This window comes from Pelmatolapia mariae, linkage group LG4 (genome assembly GCF_036321145.2).
Source record: "Pelmatolapia mariae isolate MD_Pm_ZW linkage group LG4, Pm_UMD_F_2, whole genome shotgun sequence".
Lineage (NCBI taxonomy): Eukaryota > Metazoa > Chordata > Actinopteri > Cichliformes > Cichlidae > Pelmatolapia > Pelmatolapia mariae.
In genome coordinates this window covers 32,909,237-32,928,941 of record NC_086230.1, presented here as the reverse complement: position 1 = coordinate 32,928,941, position 19,705 = coordinate 32,909,237, and the positions used below count along the sequence as shown (strand labels likewise).

At 41.8% G+C, this 19,705-nt stretch overlaps 1 protein-coding gene across 2 annotated transcripts in view; it reads right to left on the bottom strand.

Moving 5' to 3' along the window:
• Positions 1-19,705, bottom strand: part of grin2ca (glutamate receptor, ionotropic, N-methyl D-aspartate 2Ca) — a 75,341-nt gene that overhangs the window by 25,038 nt on the left and 30,598 nt on the right. For both annotated transcript variants that reach the window (XM_063472465.1, XM_063472467.1), the window contains exons 3-5: positions 13,880-14,481; positions 7,955-8,069; positions 828-1,039 (exon numbers count right to left, since the gene is read on the bottom strand). In XM_063472465.1, coding sequence (XP_063328535.1) covers positions 828-1,039; positions 7,955-8,069; positions 13,880-14,481 — 929 coding nt within the window. The remainder of the gene's footprint in view (positions 1-827; positions 1,040-7,954; positions 8,070-13,879; positions 14,482-19,705) is intronic.

Sequence of the window (19,705 nt, the reverse complement as noted above, 5' to 3'; positions counted from 1 at the left end):
TGACATCCACAGAAGATCTGTGGTTAGTTCTCCAAGATGTCTGGAACAAGCTACCAGCCGAGTTCCTTCAAAAACTTGTGCAAGTGTACCTAGAAGAAGGCAAAGGGTGGTCACAGCAAATATTGATTTGATTTAGATTTCTCTTTTGTTCATTTGGTGCATTTTGTTGATTGATGAAGATAAATGATTAACACTTCCATTTGTGAAAGCATTCTTTGTTTACAGCATTTTTTCCTCACCTGCCTAAAACCGTTGCACAGTGCTGTCTGTGGCATCGTTAGAAGGAAGCCGATTGTGACAAAGTCATAAAATTGGGATGATAGTTTACATTTTTTTATAAAGTATGATAAAAAAAAAAAACGGCCGTTGTTCTCTGCACAGACCCCAGTCGACCGGGTGACGACTAAAGTACAAATTGACTTCAGCTAATTAAAATGTATTTCACATGTAACTTTGCCATAAGGCCAAGGTTAAACTTGGCTGTTAGCTTAATGCGCTCTGCAAGCTGTTGTCCGAACTCGTACTCTGTAATAAGAATATCGCTGACCAACAAACTCCTCACAGTTAAACAGCATTCCCCATCTGTTACATTAGCCTCCTGTCCCAGTGGTTACACCCTGTAGTATTTGGAGTAATTGGCTTGTAAAACAACTGAATGTGAAATGTGTAATTAATCAACTTATGATATGTGATGCTATTCATCTAATTTTCAGCTTTTAACTCCATCCTGTGAGCGTTAATTAGGATAGCACTCAAAATGCAACGTTTGTCTCGTCAGCCAGCAAAATGAAAGATTTAATAGGAATCTTTGGAGTCACTTCACTTACGTCTCGGTCTTATTGGACTGTCGTCGGCAGGGCACGGTGTTGCTAACACAGGTACCAGTCACGGGGTCCACTGCCTCCACAATGACAAAGGGCCGCTCCTCCAGCGTGGCCACTGTGAGATGCCTGTAATCTGACACGGGCTCTAAGTAGCTGCCAAACCGTGGCCAGACGGGGTATCTCATCTGCAGGATCCCCATTTCATAGGTGCCCACCTGAAGGTACGGAGAGAGGAGGGGGGTGGATTAATGCGAAGCAGTGAAAAATCCCTGCACCAAACTCCAGATGGCTTCTGTGGTTCTGATTTGTTACAGCAGCGAGGCACAGAAATAAACATGGATTTTGGGGAACAGCCACATAAATAAACTCCAGAGGATTCTGGAAATCTGTTTAGCTGAGCCACAAAACTACATAAAAATACATGTATAATATTGAGAAAATAAGCCCCTCGTGCATCTGTGAGGACAGAAGTGCGTAACCCCGTCTATCTCAGTCTCCACTCTTAATACACTTGTCCTCAATCCTCTAACTGTATGTGTTGTTTTGACATGTTGCGATTTGAGCGTCTGGTCCCGGCACAGAGAGAGCAGAGTTTTAGTTCCTGGACAGTTTAGAGGAAATTGATTTTTGGGTCACTGGGGATGTAGAGAGCACAATTATACATCTAATGCAATGAAAGCAATTCCACCCCCGCTTTATTACCAGGGAGCTAATTTTAATTGGATGTTGTGGGGAAATGAGCATTCACGAGCAAGCTGAATACATAATAAAGATCAGAAATTAAACATTTCAGTCTCGCTTATTTAAAGAAGCCGTGACCTGTTCAGCTCCACTGATTGGTCCTTCTGACTCACCCTGCTTTAATCAGCCTCAGAAATAAGGAGTGAATGTTGGTCCCAGTTTACCACAAACACTGACACATCAGATTGATTTTTAAGCTCGTGTTAAATGAAACAGGGCTGTTAAATGCTGTTTTTTGTGCCACAGTGTAGTAAATGAATGGCAAACAGACTTTCACAGTTTCACAGGTGGAAGCAGCTGCAGTTAGTTTACTCCCAGAGAAGCATGACCTTTCTGAGGGTTGGACCAGAAACCCAAATGTAAACAGGTGCTACTTTAAAACATTTTAAACATCCATCCATCCATTTTCCCTTTCTCCCTCCCAGCTGTCATAGGACCAGAGTACACCCCGTTGCCAGTGTAGAGGATCAGCAGCTGTGAAATATTTCCGTTTCACTCTGGCAATATGAAAACATGAAGAGTGAGTCAAGTCCAGAAACATCAGCTTTCAATCCAGAGCACGTTCTACGTCTGCTAAATTGTATAGTAAAAAGTACTGCTCTCCAGCTGAGTGTGGCTCCCTGTCTCGTTTGCAGCAGTTTTGGCTAACACCTTTGAAGAATATTCGATCCTAGCGTCAAACAGAAAACAACAACGACATTAATCTGCCCTCTCGCTCATTTGAACAGGGATTGCTGCAGATTCACTGAGAAGATGGCAGCGCAGACAAATCTGGTAACAAACTCGGCAACAGTGCGGAGTCATCTGGCAAACTCCAGCATTGCAAACACATGCAGGTCCTGGTAGATTTGAAACAAATGATGTTCAAAAGCAAAGATAAAGTAATATACAAAACTGAACACGGTCATTAAGATTTGTTCTGAAAGTGCTGCATGCAACTTTTCCCAGTGTTTGAGCAGATTGGAACGTGACTTTGAAAATGAGACATTTCCCAACTTTCTTGCTTCGGTGAAAATCCAAAGTAAGCGACACTTCTGCTCACTCCAGAGCCTCACAGCTTTAATAGTGAGCAACAATAAATTACCAGGAGGTAGAAATGGAGTCCATTACTCACTAATTAAACGAATGACCGCCTCCCAGCACAACACAGGCTCCAGCACAAATGCTACAAGGACGTCAAAATGAAAACTGATGTTGCTTCAGGTTAATGGCTAATGACGCTGTTAGCAGCCAAGTGAGCTAAGGTTGGTGAAATTCAACAACGTCCAATGCTAGCCAGTGCTAGGGGTGCAAATCCATTTCCTGTTGCAAAACACTGACTTGTGTGGATGTGGTCGGCTAACCAGACAGACCAGAGTCTGTGACTACCCCTCACAGACCCTGGTCTGGATGATCACATCTCAAATACAAAGGACCAAATGAAAGCAAATAACCACCAAGACAAGTTTTGATCTGTTTAAACAAAGCAGCGGCTTTGAGGGATGTTTCTTTGTCACGATGAATGATTTTCCTGCCCCCTTATGACTCAGTTACTCTAGACCAAGGGTGTCCAACTCCAGGCCTCAAGGGCCGGTGTGCTGCAGGTTTTAGATCTCACCTTGGGTCGACACACCTGAATCAAATGATTCCTTCATTACCAGGCTCTGGAGAACTTCAAGAAATGTTGAGGAGATAATTTAGCCATTTAAATCAGCTGTGATGGATCAAGGAAACACCTAAAACCTGCAGGACACCGGCCCTCGAGGCCTGGAGTTGGACACCCCCTGCCCTAGACTAATGGCACAAAACAGGACAACCACATTTGGCTTCTGATAGTGATCTGACTCGAACCTGCAGTCACTGTCAGAGACGTTGGCACATGTTTGCAAATTGTTGCTCAATTTGCAGATACTTCACAGTCAGTCTGATCCAGTCTGCACAATCAACACAATCCATCTGCGTTGCGTCTCTTTGCCACATGAAACTCGACTCAACTTTTTGTGGTGCTTACATAAAAGCAAATTGCCAAATGCGTATATAATTATCAGTTAAATCACAGTCCTTCAAGAGTTATGTCACTATTTGTGGAGGAGTTATTGAATTTCTGGACTCTTTGGCACTTTATGTAACTGCCAACTTAATGTCATTTAATAAGCCAACTAACTGCAGGTTGACTCCATGTTATTGCTTTGAAGATGGCAGCTGACTGCGAACAGTCGCAGACCCGATCACCGTCTTTAAAGCACCCATTTCAAAGGCAGCGAGACTGTAAAATTATTGCATGTGGTTGCAATTATTTTGTATTTCTGCCAGTTTAAAACAGTAAACCTAATACATGAGTGTAGGCCAAAGTAGCAATGTATCTCGGTTGTCTCCATCTACATCAATCACCTAGACACATTTTTAAAATAGTAGCGGCCTTTTTGTTTCGTGTAGATGAAACAATTCCACTTGCATTTTACTTCTGGCAGTGAGGTAGTTGGGACAAATGTGAGCTTATTGATATTTAAACAAAATTCTTTCTAGTTCACTTGACTGTGCTTCTGTAAATGTCATCAACTTCCTGGAGAGCTAAAAAAAAAAGTGCCAGTCTGAACACAATGTTTTTCCTCCCACATAATCTCTGCTGTTTATGCAGGAAGGGGGGCAATCCTATCTCATCATGCCAGTCAGTAAAGCCTGTCACAGTGAAATGGAAAAAAACTGAACGTCGACAGAAAAGTGCAAATATCTCAGTTCTCCCTGGACCTCACAGTTATTCTTCTTTCCTGCCAGTCATATCGATCAGTCCACTGTTATAGTATCACCCCACTCTTGGGCATTTAGTCACTCAGAATTTCAATTTACAAGAGAACGTACTGAGATGAGTAAAACAAAAAAAGAAAACTCTTTTGCCTGTGGCTGCTTAGACTGTGAAATCTTCATTGTTCATTCATCTGAGACATCGGTAAAAAGATGTTTGTGTTTCACGCAGCACCTAAGCAAGAATAAGGAATGGAAAGCTTAATTTATAGCAAACTCTGTCATGAGAGTTATAATTCTATAATTAATTGTCTGGAAAGAAAACTAGTGGTTTATATTACAGAAAATCTGTCGAGAAAGTGCAACTGCATCTTTCCAGATAAATCCTTTTCAGTAGTGAGGTTCTAATTTCAGGGTTTGTAAGTGTTGCATACAGCTAAAAAAAACGTCAGCTTTTCAGACCGTGGCAGATAACGGCAATGACAGGAACACTTCTCGTCATTCTCAGGGGCCTTTTCTTTCCGTCTCCACTTTCTTTTGTCATGCTCTCTCTCTCACTCTCTCTCTTGCTCTTTCCAAATGACTTTGAGTTGTACATCTGTGGAAACAGCTGAACAATGACTCTTGGCAAGTTCCATATTAGGCCTGGCCGATAAGAGTGTTGTAGTGATATAGTTTTTTTTAATAAGTTAAAAAATATGAGGCGTGTAATGCCAGGCAGCAGCCTAAAAACTGTGAGGCTGCTTATACGGAGATGATGTATGACTGTAACAGACCGGCTGCCTCTGCATGTGTACAATACAAAGGCTGCTAAAAAGGAAATCAAAAGGTGGAATTGATTTTCAGCTTTCAGAGAATAGAGGCCATAGGCAACAGAAAGTGGAACACACAAAATGGATCGCCTCACACTTCTTAGACAAAATTTTGTGAAATGAGTGCAGTGTTGGTCTTCCAGGGAACGGGAGAAATGTATTTTTCCTCCCCAGAAAGGTTTATGTAAAGGTCAGCACGCTGGGAATGAGGAGTGCTGGAGTCGGGGGGTGATTGGGAGGACACATTTAAGTTTGGTGTCCTCTCTGTCGCCCACATTTTATATTTTATGTGAAAGTGTTTCTGAGTCAATACGACTAACGTCTTATGCTAAACTCAGCTGAGCTGCTTGTCACATGACCTATCCAGTTCATGTTAACATCAGTGAATTCAATTTAGATTCAGTCTTTTATTGTTAGCATTGTGTTTACATATTACAAATTAGAGGAGACAGAGTTACACTTCCAGGCAGTTTTCTGTTGGTTGTTACTTTAAAAAAAAAAAAGAGAGAGAATTGAACGATTTGGAAAAAGTAGTCGGACACCGCGATGTGACTAAAATTATTGCAGCTGTGTGCAGTGAACTTGTGATCTCATTTTCTCGTTGCTATGCAGAAGGGGCACCAGGTCTAGCTGCTAACTTCAAAGTGACTTTGGTCCATCAAGACGGGAATAAATAGGCAATAAGATGGAGTCGGTTTGCTGTGAGTCTGCTGTCAGTTTGTGATTGAATTGGGTCAAGTCGACAGTTACTTGCAATCTGTTTGTGAGATGGAGATCAACTGTGATAAAACCTAAAAAAATCACAAGTCTGTTGCCTTCTACACAGACAGAAATGGACATTAAACATAAATTCATTAGCTGCTTGCATTCAGAGTATCGCCACAAACTCATAGTTCTGAAACAGAAATTTCTCCACAAATCGTGATCCTGTTGCTGCAGGTTGGCAATTTAACTGCAACTTTACATAGGTGTCAGCAAGCTTGGTTTTATACAGGAGTATAATCAGAATACAACCAGCTGGCAACCAGTTGAGTCGTCTTTGGCAAAGAGGCATGTCACTGATGAGTTGTGTTCATCAGCATAGACTGAGCCCCACTGATTGCATTGTGTTAGCAATTTGAATGTGTGTATAAATTCAACAGCTTTATTTGCAAACCTTCACCTTAAAAATTGGAGTCAGGTCGGAATTGGACCGCAGTTGTTTGGAGACAAGTTGCCTTGTTGAAGACAACCTGTGCAACTGCCTACAGTCAGAAGTTGTTTCCTAGAGATTGAGGGTGTTGCATGCTTGTGCGTTCAACCTGTGCGTGACCGATTGCACAGAAACTGCAGCTTCTTGAAATTGTTTTTCGATTGCAAACAACTTCAATGAAAACACGGAGCACCGCTCCCCCCATCCCCTCCCTCTGGTTTCAAGGAGGTCGCTGTCCTATTTTCTAGTGTGACTGAGCCATAATGAATAATACACCAGGACAAGATACCAACCAAGACTTGTCTGTTCAGAAAGAAATGGCATATAAAGAAAATAAGATGGATAGAGACACAAAAATCATCTTTTAGTGATTGTTTTTTTTAAACTATTTCAAAAATAAACGGTGATTAAAGATAATATACCAGATAATCTCCAGATCTAGTTTTTAAATGTGCAAATTGCTTCTTTTTCTTAAATATTTATATATATTTGAATGTGCACAATCCAGTTAGTTGCACTGGAGGTACATCAGCTGATCTCAATAGCAGACCAGATCAGCTTCCAGTTGGCTGATCTCACAGGCTGTCCTGTTTAGGCTGCTCTAACTTTCCTACAGTTGGTTTGTGCCTGCAAGCCACTTTGTAACCCACTTACAACCCAGCAGCTCCTTCTCATGCTTTGCTTCACTTAATCAGTGTTGTGTCTGCGCTGTTCTGTGCTGGGTGTGTTTGATGGAAATATGAAGCTATGCCACCAAATATTAAATTTTGTTGCTTTCGACTATACTGATCCAGACTAAAACAGTTTTAGGTCTCTAGACTTCTAGAAGTTTTAAAATTGTATGATGGCTCTAGTAGAAGTATTCAACCATAATCATTTTAAATTATTTTCTGATTGTTATTTTTACAGTTGATTAATTGGAATTGATTGACTATTAACATTTGATTTTCTCATGTAGACAAAAGTAATTTAGGCAACAGTCAAAAGTCAATAGTCTTTGGTGTAGTGTTGAATGATGCACAAAACAGCTTCAATCTCCTTCCATATCCACAAATTGTTTGTTTACGTTGCCATTACAGCTTCCCATTTTCTCACAGTCCCAATAATATATTGGAAGTTACAGGAAGTAACATCTTAAAACATTAAATTCACATAATTAGCTTTGAACTGCTGGTGACTCTTCATTTTGTGCATAATGTGAAACTAAGCACTTTCTGTTGAACTTGATGAGGAAGTGAACTCCCTCCAGTCTAGTGTTACATCAGATTCACCCTCTGGTTTAATGAATGTTTCGATCTCAATGAGGCAGCTTGCTGAAGCAAAGTTTCCCGAGTGTGTGGGTTTTACTTTAATATCCTTCGAAGAAGTATAGGGTGGGATCAGTGGGGGAGGGGTGTGAATGTGCTGTGTGTGTGATTAGGAGGCGATCCTTCATTATTTCATTGGTATCAGTGGAGCTTTGATTCCTCTAACTAGTCTATTCAAAGAGACCAGCGATGTATGAAATCACTCTGCTGTTAGCATGCAGAGAAAGACATCAGTGTCCTGTAAACACTCCTCATTGTGTGAGCTCAACTGTTAGTTTATCCACTCAGAAATAATCAGACACACATTTAAAAAGCCATTTGGTAAAGTGTGAAGTCGAGCAGCTGCCGTCGTCTTACCTTGTCCCACTGTCGCTCTCTGTCTAGAGTGATGATAATCATGGCTGGATTCACCAGGTAACCATGAGTGTTGAAGGAGAAGTCATTGTGTTCCCATGTTACATTCAACATGTGCCTGAAACAGAAAACCCCAAAACAAGATGATCTTAAAATACGTTTGTACAGTCGTCACATTGCTGTTTAGTCTTTTTTTTTTTTTTTTTTACAGAATTTAAACATGCATGTATGTAACAATATAACAAAACATACAAATAAAATTGCTACAGAGACCAAAAAAGTGAATTCACATGTGGTGCAAACTAACTGCCACCTTATAACCACAACTGTGCAGGAGTCAAACAGTTCCCAGTGAATACTAGATCCACAGTTTTTAAGATGTCTTCCAACGCTACAGCGACCCAGACTAAATGTCGCTCTTGGTGAAGAACTTACTCTGCAAGACCAAAGTGAACGTTATTAACTGGCTGAAGACCAAGGTCCATGCTAATAGATAAAAATCAAATAAGAATTTGCAGGATCCTGAGAGATTTGTTAAAGAGGAATGGGCTGACATTGTTCAGGAGGCACATGTGACAGTTGCTGAAAACTATAATATTTGGCAAAAAAGTCAACTGGGTGGTGTTAATTTTCACCCTGATACTTTTTTTTACCCCTCAGGTGTAGAAGGGTGGTTAAACGTAAGCATGCTACAAGACTGAAAGAGTTTGAATTCTTTGATTTAACAAACCATCTGACTTGAGAGGCAGGGATAAAGTAATGTTTGACATTTGTTGCTTGCCAAGTCATTAAAACAAATCACTTATTAAAATAATTGCCAATAATTTTACTGTTGATTGACTCAGTGATTAATAAACCAATTATTTCAGTCCTAACTCTCAGGTGTAGGAGGAGCATACATGTAGCTTTTGAGATTATTAAACCCTTTGAACACTGCTTGGGTAATCTGAGAACGCCAGCGGCAATGGTTCCCTGCTCCTTCGGCTTCCACATCCTCTGTCACATTAGACCTGTGGCGCTGCTTTCTCACACTCCAGCAGAGGTGACGAAGGCCTGCTGAGAGGAGAATAGGTCTATGCGAAAAGCCTCTTTAATCTGGTATCGTGCAATAATCTCATTAACAGGTGAGCCGACTCATTATCAAAAGCCTGTTTCCAACTCCGGTGATGTGTGGAGGAATCTGGGAGGAGAGGCCGTCGTGTTTGATCTGGCTGGAAACACGAGAGGTGACAGAAGTGCTTTGTTCTCTCTCGCCGACCTTCACGTTACTGCCGCTATTCAAATCATGCCTGCTGGGTTTAGCGAGTTTAAACGGACGGGTTTGTACATTATCAAAGCCTGTTCTCAATTTTCCGCTCTTTTATGGACGGTTTGGGTTAACAAAAGGAAAAGTTGTCCCCCCCAAGGCTCGAAGACTCTGTAAGATAAACGACTTCTGACATGAGAGGGAGAGAGTGATGTTTCATAATGCAAGGCGAGTGTCTGGTGACGCTTGTGTCCCGTTCGGTGCCCCATGGTGACCATCTAAAACTGCGCATATAAACATTTACACGCAAAACTCTCTCAGTCTCCCTGAATGACCTTGGCTTACATGAGCCAAAAGCTGTTGCTGGGGCAGTTTTTTCCTAGCGCTACCCTTTTGCTGATTAAAACATTTTCCCAATAAAATAGGATTTCCTGTGTGCTCCACGGCACAGATGGTGTCAGATTACTCTTTTGGTGATGCGAAACCACGCCCCTTACCCGTCGTTACCAACACCCTGCCCGCCAACTAAATTACCCTGCGGTCTCCAGGAGATACGGCAGAGCGCTCAGTGCTGGAGAGACGAGGAGATAGATGGCAGCGGGGCAGAGGGCACAGTTTGGGAGAGTGACAGTCGCCATAAAATGTGCTCCACAGCATCAAACAGATGGGCAGTCATGAATAAATAAGTGGTTGTTGACCTCAATCTTGCCATGTCCCACAGATGTAAGACGGAGCCATTACCGTTCTTATCTTTGATATATCAAAAATGAAAGAATACTCACTGTGTGATCTCTGACCACCAGGGAGCAATTTAACCTAATTTATTATTATAACTCTCCAAATATTGACTTCTCTGTGAAATATCGTCACTGCTTCGAATCAGTGGCAGAACTCAACTCCACCCAAAATAAATACAGAAATAAGTAAAAAATGTAGACATAGGAAGAGTGAGCAAGCAGGTTTTTTTCTATCTGCAACATAAAAATGATAAAATGGTATAAAAGAAGATAAATGTCGGTGTGTTAAAGTGTTAATTTGTTTGTCCTGAAGACGTCTCGTGGTTGTTTGAGCTCCTCTTGTGCAGCTGCTGTAACAGCTGGTACATTTTTGAGTGCGTTTCCAAAACTCTGGGGTTCAATTTAAATTTAAAGCGCTGTCCTTAGAGTCTAGTGTCCAATTAAACACGACAAGCCAGACATTATAAAGTACAGAGTTCATATCTCATGCTCACAATCAGCTCCATTAACGTCAAACTGCGGCACTTGCGGCATTTACGAGGACTGGCCCGGTAACCAGTTTTTCCCAGTGGAGAAACTCGTGTTCAGCGTTTGTCTGTCAGCAGGTTTAAACAATAACCACACTGAGTTTTATGAAACTTGGTAGAGAGGGGAAGCACGGGCAGCGTAAGAGACGATAAAGCTTTGGCTCGACTCTGGTTCACTTTGTGAAATGGCACCTCTGTGTGCACCCTTAGTTTCTAAATGTGAGTGCATTAGATACAGTCATAAAAGAGACGTTTTCATAGATCTCTCTGCAGTCCACCCCTGCGTTCAGTAGCTTGTAGAACCACCACTGTGACCAAGATGGCGGCACGTGAACAATGCGAGGCTCTGTGTCTCTCTAGAATCTGCTATTTAGTGGTTTTTATGTACAGGTCCTTCTCAAAAAATTAGCATATTGTGATAAAGTTCATTATTTCCTGTAATGTGCTGATAAACATTTGACTTTCATATATTTTAGATTCATTACACACAACTGAAGTAGTTCAAGCCTTTCATTGTTTTAATATTGATGATTTTGGCATACATAACTCATGAAAACCCAAAATTCCTATCTCAAAAAATTAGCATATTTCATCCGACCAATGAAAGAAAAGTGTTTTTAATACAAAAAAAGTCAACCTTCAAATAATTATGTTCAGTTATGCACTCAATACTTGGTCGGGAATCCTTTTGCAGAAATGACTGCTTCAATGCGGCGTGGCATGGAGGCAATCAGCCTGTGGCACTGCCGAGGTGTTATGGAGGCCCAGGATGCTTCGATAGTGGCCTTAAGCTCATCCAGAGTGTTGGGTCTTGCGTCTCTCAACTTTCTCTTCACAATATCCCACAGATTCTCTATGGGGTTCAGGTCAGGAGAGTTGGCAGGCCAATTGAGCACAGTAATACCATGGTCAGTAAACCATTTACCAGTGGTTTTGGCACTGTGAGCAGGTGCCAGGTCGTGCAGAAAAATGAAATCTTCGTCTCCATAAAGCTTTTCAGCAGATGGAAGCATGAAGTGCTCCAAAATCTCCTGATAGCTAGCTGCATTGACCCTGCCCTTGATAAAACACAGTGGACCAACACCGGCAGCTGACATGGCACCCCAGACCATCACTGACTGTGGGTACTTGACATTGGACTTCAGGCATTTTGGCATTTCCCTCTCCCCAGTCTTCCTCCAGACTCTGGCACCTTGATTTCTGAATGACATGCAAAAGTTGCTTTCATCCGAAAAAAGTACTTTGGACCACTGAGCAACAGTCCAGTGCTGCTTCTCTGTAGCCCAGGTCAGGCGCTTCTGCCGCTGTTTCTGGTTCAAAAGTGGCTTGACCTGGGGAATGCGGCACCTGTAGCCCATTTCCTGCACACGCCTGTACACGGTGGCTCTGGATGTTTCTACTCCAGACTCAGTCCACTTCTTCCGCAGGTCCCCCAAGGTCTGGAATCGGTTCTTCTCCACAATCTTCCTCAGGGTCCGGTCACCTCTTCTCGTTGTGCAGCGTTTTCTGCCACACTTTTTCCTTCCCACAGACTTCCCACTGAGGTGCCTTGATACAGCACTCTGGGAACAGCCTATTCGTTCAGAAATTTCTTTCTGTGTCTTACCCTCTTGCTTGAGGGTGTCAATGATGGCCTTCTGGACAGCAGTCAGGTCGGCAGTCTTACCCATGATTGCGGTTTTGAATAATGAACCAGGCTGGGAGTTTTTAAAAGCCTCAGGAATCTTTTGCAGGTGTTTAGAGTTAATTCGTTGATTCAGATGGTTAGGTTAATAGCTCGTTTAGAGAACCTTTTCATGATATGCTAATTTTTTGAGACAGGAATTTTGGGTTTTCATGAGTTATGTATGCCAAAATCATTGAAAGGCTTGAACTACTTCAGTTGTGTGTAATGAATCTAAAATATATGAAAGTCTAATGTTTATCAGTACATTACAGGAAATAATGAACTTTATCACAATATGCTAATTTTTTAAGAAGGACCTGTACTTTTGAATTCTATTCTATTCTATTGAGCAGCAATAACTGGACGTTGTAACGTTGTAACGTCCACTTTTCTCTACAACATAGTTTCAGTTCATTGAGGCTTTTGCAGCCATTCATTTATTCACAGCTATCTCAGCACTTCAGTCAGATGGAGGTGGGGACTCTGACTGGGACTTTGCACAGTCTTCAATCTTTCCTTTTTCAGCCATTCTGTTGGAGACAGATGGTCTCACGATTGATTCTAGAATATTTTAGTATCCAGAAGACTTTATGGCTTAATGACTGCACAGGCGCCCACGTCCTGTGGCTCCAAAATGAGCCCAAAACATCAGGTCTCCACCACCGTGCTGACAGTTGGTAATGTATGATGCGTTTGTGCTGTTTGGTTTTCTCCAAACTTGGTCTATGTTTTATGACCAAACATTGGCACTTTGGACTTTGCTCTAAAGGTGCAGTGTTTTGTTCAGATGCGGACCTGAGCAACGCTGCCATGTTTTTTTCTCTCTTTTTCTAGTTGTGTTGTCATGATGTCACATTTAGCATGCTAACTGAAATATAGCTCTTGTTTTTTTTTAGTTTCTCTGAGCGTTGCACAGTCTAACTTTGGGGTGAAATTACTTAGAGGTCCTAGGACGATTGTGTAGTTGTGGTAACACACAACTGCAAACTGGCTTTCCTGTGATGGTCCTCATTAAGAGGCTCATTAAATTGAGTTTAGTTGTTAAATGTTTTTAGACACATTATTGTGAGAATTTCCACAATTGTGACAGGGTATACCTGCATGTCAATACCAAATCACATTTAATCTTATTATCATGCAAGTGATGAATGAATTGAACTTTTTCACAGTTTGAATAAACCTATATATTTTATAACAGATGAGATATAGTGGCTAATTTATTAGTGATTCAAAAGTCTTAAAAATATATTCAAATGTGTAAATTTAAGCTAAATAAATTGGATTTTGTTTAGAATTATAATTATACTTCCTGTTTCCTTTCTGTGGGGAGTTTATGTTCACTTTGAGGGCAAGTTTAGTCTTAAATGTCATTGAAGTGATTTTAAGCAGTCTGAGGAGTAATCTTTTTATACCTGTAGACATCCTTGGATGGAGCTTAATGTTTGCAACGATGCTGAGATGGTAGCAGATGGTTTCTAATATAAAATAGAACAAATTCTACTCCTGAACTTAGAAAAGTATATGAATTTGAATTTATATACAGAAAAATTAGACACCGGGGTTGGGTGTTTTATGTTTAAATACTTCATATTTATTGGGAACGATTCAGGCCATTTTCAGAAGGTCCAATCAACCTCTCTCAAATGATAAAGTTTGTGGTGAACCTTTGTTATACCAACTTTATGTAACAGCAGACCAGACAGAAACAGTTGGTAGTAAAGTAAAGGCGCGGCCCACAACATTGTAGCTTACCTGAACAGGGTGTCATTGGTAGCTAAAGCCTTGACAGGGTTGTGACAGTCACTGTGGCCCTCGGGAATGAAGCCTCTTTGTTTCCGAAAACTCTGGACACCTTTCACGACGATAGCCACCCCGTCGCGCACCCTTTTCCTCAGGCTCATCCTCCACCGGTCTGTAATGATGCTGATGAGCCCCACCGGGAAGCTGTCGGGTGGAGGGATGTCTGGGTTTCCCACAGCCAGGCTCGGGATAATCCAGATGTAGTCTGGTCCCACTAATCCGACCTCTCCTGCCATGGCAAACAGGTACTGGGCCTCTTCGTGGGAGCAGTAGACCAGCAGCACCTGGGCGTCTATCTGCTGTAGCAGCCTCCGCGCTCGTATGTCGTTCGTGATGTCAGTGGACATGTCGAAGGTCAGAACATCCTGAAGATCCCATATGAAGTAGCTGGTGTCAGTAAAGGACTTGATGTAATCCACGTAGGCTTCGTAACCCGGGTAGAGGCTGGTTATGACCACAAAGCTGTCCCAGTTGTATTCCTCCATCACCTTGAACATACCGTTGATCTGCTGCTCGATGGAGGAGCCCAGCTGGAGGAAGTTGGAGCCCTCACCCTGGAGGAAGAGGACAATATGGTGTGACGTTGGGGAAACACCTTCATGCTTTGTTGGCACACACTACACAATTTGGTGCTGATTAAAAAGCAAGTGATTATCTCAATTCAGTTTGGAAAATGTGCAGCAACATCTCTGGAGGACCCCCCTCATACCAATAAGACTACACACACACATAATTCATCCTCAGACACCTGGAAGAGAGTTGCCCAACCAGTCTGCAGTGCAGCTTTGACAAGAGCTAAGTGGTTCTGTTTTATTTTGCTCCACCAGGAGCTGCAGACTCATTCATCACTTAAACCCACGTGTCTTATTTTTGCCGTACAAACAGTGGATGCCATCCATACTTGCAAATGCAGAGGGATGGCACTATCACTGTGGCCAGCACCTGCGCCGTTTCACCTGTCTCCTCTGAAAATGCACTGACCTTGAGGGGAGGAATAAGGATGGGTTTTCTGTTAAGTGTATTATCAGGAAAAAGTGGAGTGGTGAGAAAATAGCTTGTATGATTTTGTGTATGAGACACAGCCCCACCTCTCTTGCCTCTTTCTTTTAATGCAACTTTTCTGGTGAATCGAAGCTTTGTTGGCTGTGGCAGCTGTGATTGAGTTTTGACTGAGATCGCTCTAAAGATTCAACCGAGAAGCCGTTTTTCTTTTTCTTTACTGTGATTTAGTTGATTTAGTGATGAGCTGCCATTTAAACCCGCTGTCTGAAACATTTAACGGCAATGAATCAGCACAGAATTAAAGACAAAGTGGCTGTTAATTATCCTTGGTAAGATGTGTTAAAGTCTTTCTACTGAAACAGAAGTAAAATTTGTGTTTAATGTAACTGATTGGTTTATTGCAATGAATGAAGCATCCTCTATAGGTCAGGTGTACATGGTTAGTTAAAATAGACAACTTATTAAAACATAGACTGTTATGAAAAACCATAATTAATCACTAAGTGATATTTTAAGAAGACTTATTTCACAAGACTTAATCTCGTGGATGGTTTATGAGACAGTAGGAAACTATGAGGGTGTTGTAAATGATGATAGCATCACTTCTCAGAAATGATAGCAGGGTATCACAGTTAATGTGAGAGCGATTGAGATGAAGGATTATTGATCGATTCTTCAGCAGATCCCAATCATTCTGTATCATTTGTACTGTACCACACTGCTCAGCAAAACAAACGCCGCCATTAGACCGCGAATCATTTGGAGCGGCGTGACATTAGCGTGAGTGAGTGCACAAAGTTTTGTGGTGAATACATTTTGTTTTCTTCTGGAGGTTTAATGATGATGCATAATTTTTATCAACACGATTAATCTTAGTTGTTTGTCTTTAACTCTCATGCATCGTTCCAAAATTGTGAAAAGTGTAACTTTGGTTGTGTTCTTGCTCTAATAAAAGCCTTTTTTGCCACCCTCAGGCTGATGGGTAGGTGGCCCCCACTTGACCCTCTATCACTCTGGGGAAAAACCACTTCATCCTGAGCAGCGCGCCCTCAGAGCTCAAAAAAAGGAGGGGTCGTGTATCCTCAGACTGCAGACGGGCCTCTGAGCTTATTCATTCTGTTTCCTCGTCGTCCTTGAGAGAAGTTCAGCGGTTTTGTGATGTATGAGGGTCTTACGGTTTCAGACGTCATGGTTAAATCCACTGACTTTGTGCCTGCGACTGTACTCTGCCCGCAGCTCTGAAAATATTTTCCTTTTCTGTTGACTTGCTTCGCTTGCCACTGCCCTTGTTTCCTCACACTCGTCCCCGAACAGGGAAGAAGCTGTACGTGATGAAAGTCGTTCATGCATGGGTGCTGATTCATTTTATTTACTGCAAATGCAGCTGCAATGAATGCTAATATGGTTTTGTTAAAATGTGTTACAGATTAATATTTGCATAAGTTACATTGGTTCTCTGGACCTTTCGGGAAACACAGTGTGTAACATCCTGCTGTGGACTAAGATGGATTAGACTGTTCTGGATGCCGGTTGGCTATACACATCTATACTGGGTGCAGGATCTTTATGCAGGTTGGTCACGGGGGAGCTGAAGAATCTCCTCCTTGAATCATATAAATCTACTAATTTACCTCCCCTCACTGCACAGCAAATCTGTCAGCGTTATTGCCCCACCCCTACAAGTGTGACCCTGACAGGTGCCGAGGAGCCATCGAGTGTCTGTGCAGGTGTGCGTCTGTGTGTACAGGCTTGTGTTTCTGTATGCTTTGTAGATGGTTGCTAGCCCACGGGTGTGTCAGATTAAAGCTGCCTGCAAACTACAGTCTCAACGCCTCAATTAGCAGAGAGCAGACTGATAGTGCAGCCAGAGTGAGCCTGGGGCATTACCACAGGCTCAGCTGCAGTTTAAAGCCTGAAGTCATGACCGCCTTGTCAGTGTGCACAGCATGCAGAGTACTGTCCAGTGCATATGGTATGGAAGGGTCGTCACCAGTCATTTCCATATAATGTTAAATGAATTCTCCACCTTTTTAGGCATAAAATGCAGATTTAAGACTTGAAATGGGTAAAATTAAATTGGGTGTAAAGGCAGACAGGTTTATACGAGCCCAAAAGGACAGAAATATTCTGTCTGCTTTGTTTTGTTCTTTGAAATAGATCACAAGCAGTCTCTAAATTGCTTTTTCTGACTTGCAGTTGTCTGTAATGAGTAGCTTGAATACTATACATACAAACTGCTGTCGTCCGTGGCTCTGTTTGCGCAGTAAGCTGTACTTCCACAGTGTCACAGTAATGGTCCACAGTCCCAAAGAAGATTACAGCCATTGAGTGAAAAGCTTAGCATCTGAAGGCTGAGATTACATTCAGAAGTTTAAAATATGCAAAACTGATATCTGTTTACAAACATAGTTTCAGAAATCGTGCATAAGTGTAAACAGACAAAAACCCTCTAACAGTTTTCAGAACAAGTCCTGATGACGCTCTTAAATGTCCATGTGAAGACGTTCTTTGCAGCCTGACATTTACTTTGTAAAGGTTTGAAAACCTTTACAGAGTTTAGATTATCTAATGTGATTATCTCCAACACTAAGTCGATTATACTCAAATTTGTGTGAAAATTCTGTTTGCATGGGAGTGGTGGTAACCCTATATTATACATGTCAAAGGTACATGTTACAACTGGGACGTCATCCATTGGTCCACCATTGAACTAATTTCGGAGCCTCAACATTTTACCTGCTGCCAGGAGGTGAACGTAGGAGGTGAACGTATTCGGATTAGAAGGTCGAGGGTTCACGCAGGCCTGGAACTCAGTCAGCGACTAGCGTCAGGATGGGCGCTGGAAACTTGGAAGAGCAACTTGTCTGCAAACATTGGTCAACATTTCTGATGCCAACCAGAAATGGGTAACATTCACCTTCAAAGTAAAAGTTGTACCTGTGTGTCTCCAAATGGAACGGGCTCGCGTTGATAATTTCAGTGCGTCTTTGTGAGCTCGATGGATACACTGATGTTTTGTACACGCTTGTTTTTATTGACGATGTTGTTAATGTTGGGCGATAAACGTTAGCAAACGTTGTATTGTTTTATTACTGGCCTTAACGCGTTCGTCACACTGCAGTTTGCGGTGTGGTTTTCAGGTTGTGTTGCTTTGCAGTTAGGGCTGCCACGATTAGTCGACTAGTCACGATTACGTCGACTATCAAAATCTTCGACGACTGATTTAATAGTCGACGCGTCGTTTGAAGCTTTGTAAGATCCCAAAAGACGCAGGAATAAGTAGTAGGATTTAAGAGTGTAATAACGGACTGAAACAGAAGATGGCAGCACTGCATGTACAAGGATGCCAGCTGCCGTTAAACCCCGAAGAAGAAGAAGTAGCTCTGTCCCAGAATTCATAGCGCGGCCCAGCTCAGTTTCCAAAAATGGCGGCAGCTAGTTAGTTTTAATATTACTCTTATTATTCTTTCTGGGTCACAAAATAAACGTTTAACATATTTTCAGGCGAGAATGTAGCTGTGTAAACCTCAAATATCTGCTCAGTTTATCAAGACACCACATATTTTCAAAAGCGCTCCGACGTTTTCGGACACGTCTGTTACCCACTAGCTCGATAGCTAGCCGGGGGCAAGGCTCACTAGAGCCCGTGAGAACACAGGACTCCCGGCAAATCGTTTTCAAACCCACCGCCGTCTTTCGCTATTCAGGTTAAACATATATAAGTCACTTAGATAACTTAAAAATGTTATTGTTTGGCTTTTTTTAGTATTTTATTTGTTCCTGAGTAAATCGGTTTGCCTGAGATTAAAGTTATAGTTTTTACACAGCTGAATAAACATCAAGCAGACAACTGATTATCAGAAGTGTGAGATGCTCGAGAATTTACTCCGGTGTCCTGTTATATTTTAGATAGCAAGGAGCAGACGGCTGAGTTTATTAAACTCCACGGAAACAATCTGCAAATTTCATTAAAATTTAATAAACTATCATCTTGTATTTATTTTTAGTTAGCACATACCTTAAAGCTGTAAGCTAATGATAGTTATATAAGAGCAGATGCATGCTGGTGCAATAAGCTGTACGTTTTACGTCCAATGGATGCATGATCTGATTAGTCGACTAATCGCAAAAATAATCGTTTGTGGCAGCCCTATTTGCAGTTCAGACCCCACACCACTCTTTGTGTATGATTTGTGTTAGTTAACTTTCCCCATATCCAGATTATCTCCTAACAACGGACGATGATTCGCTTTGAGGGTTCATCACCTTCTGCTGTACCAGACCGTTTATTTTTGTTGTAGTTCTGTTTTCTAACATGGTGTTCTTTCTTCATTCTGGTCCAGGAAACTTCAGGCTGTGCGGTGCAGGAACAGCTGTTATTGGCACACAGAGCCGTGTGGTCATTTAGCAAGCAGTTGATTGGGGTTTGCTTTGATTTCTATTTGGCAGAGCAGTTTTATTGTTGCTTAATTATATTTAGTTAACTGTGGGAAGCCAGAAATTTAAGATTGAGACTCAAATTTGATTAATTGTGCAGCCCTAGTTTCTATGTTTGGTGAAACAAAGCGCTCCTGTTGCAAATCAGGTCCAAAGATATTGGTTATTTTAACTTTTTGCTTGTTATTTGCGCAGGTTTTGTTTTCAGGACAATTATGTTTCGTCCTTTTCCCCACTTGGGAATTATTGAGATTGCAATGACGATGATTAATCAAAGTCCGGACACCATTGTGTTTTATGTGTTTCATGTTGCTACACAGCACGGAGACTCATTCGCAG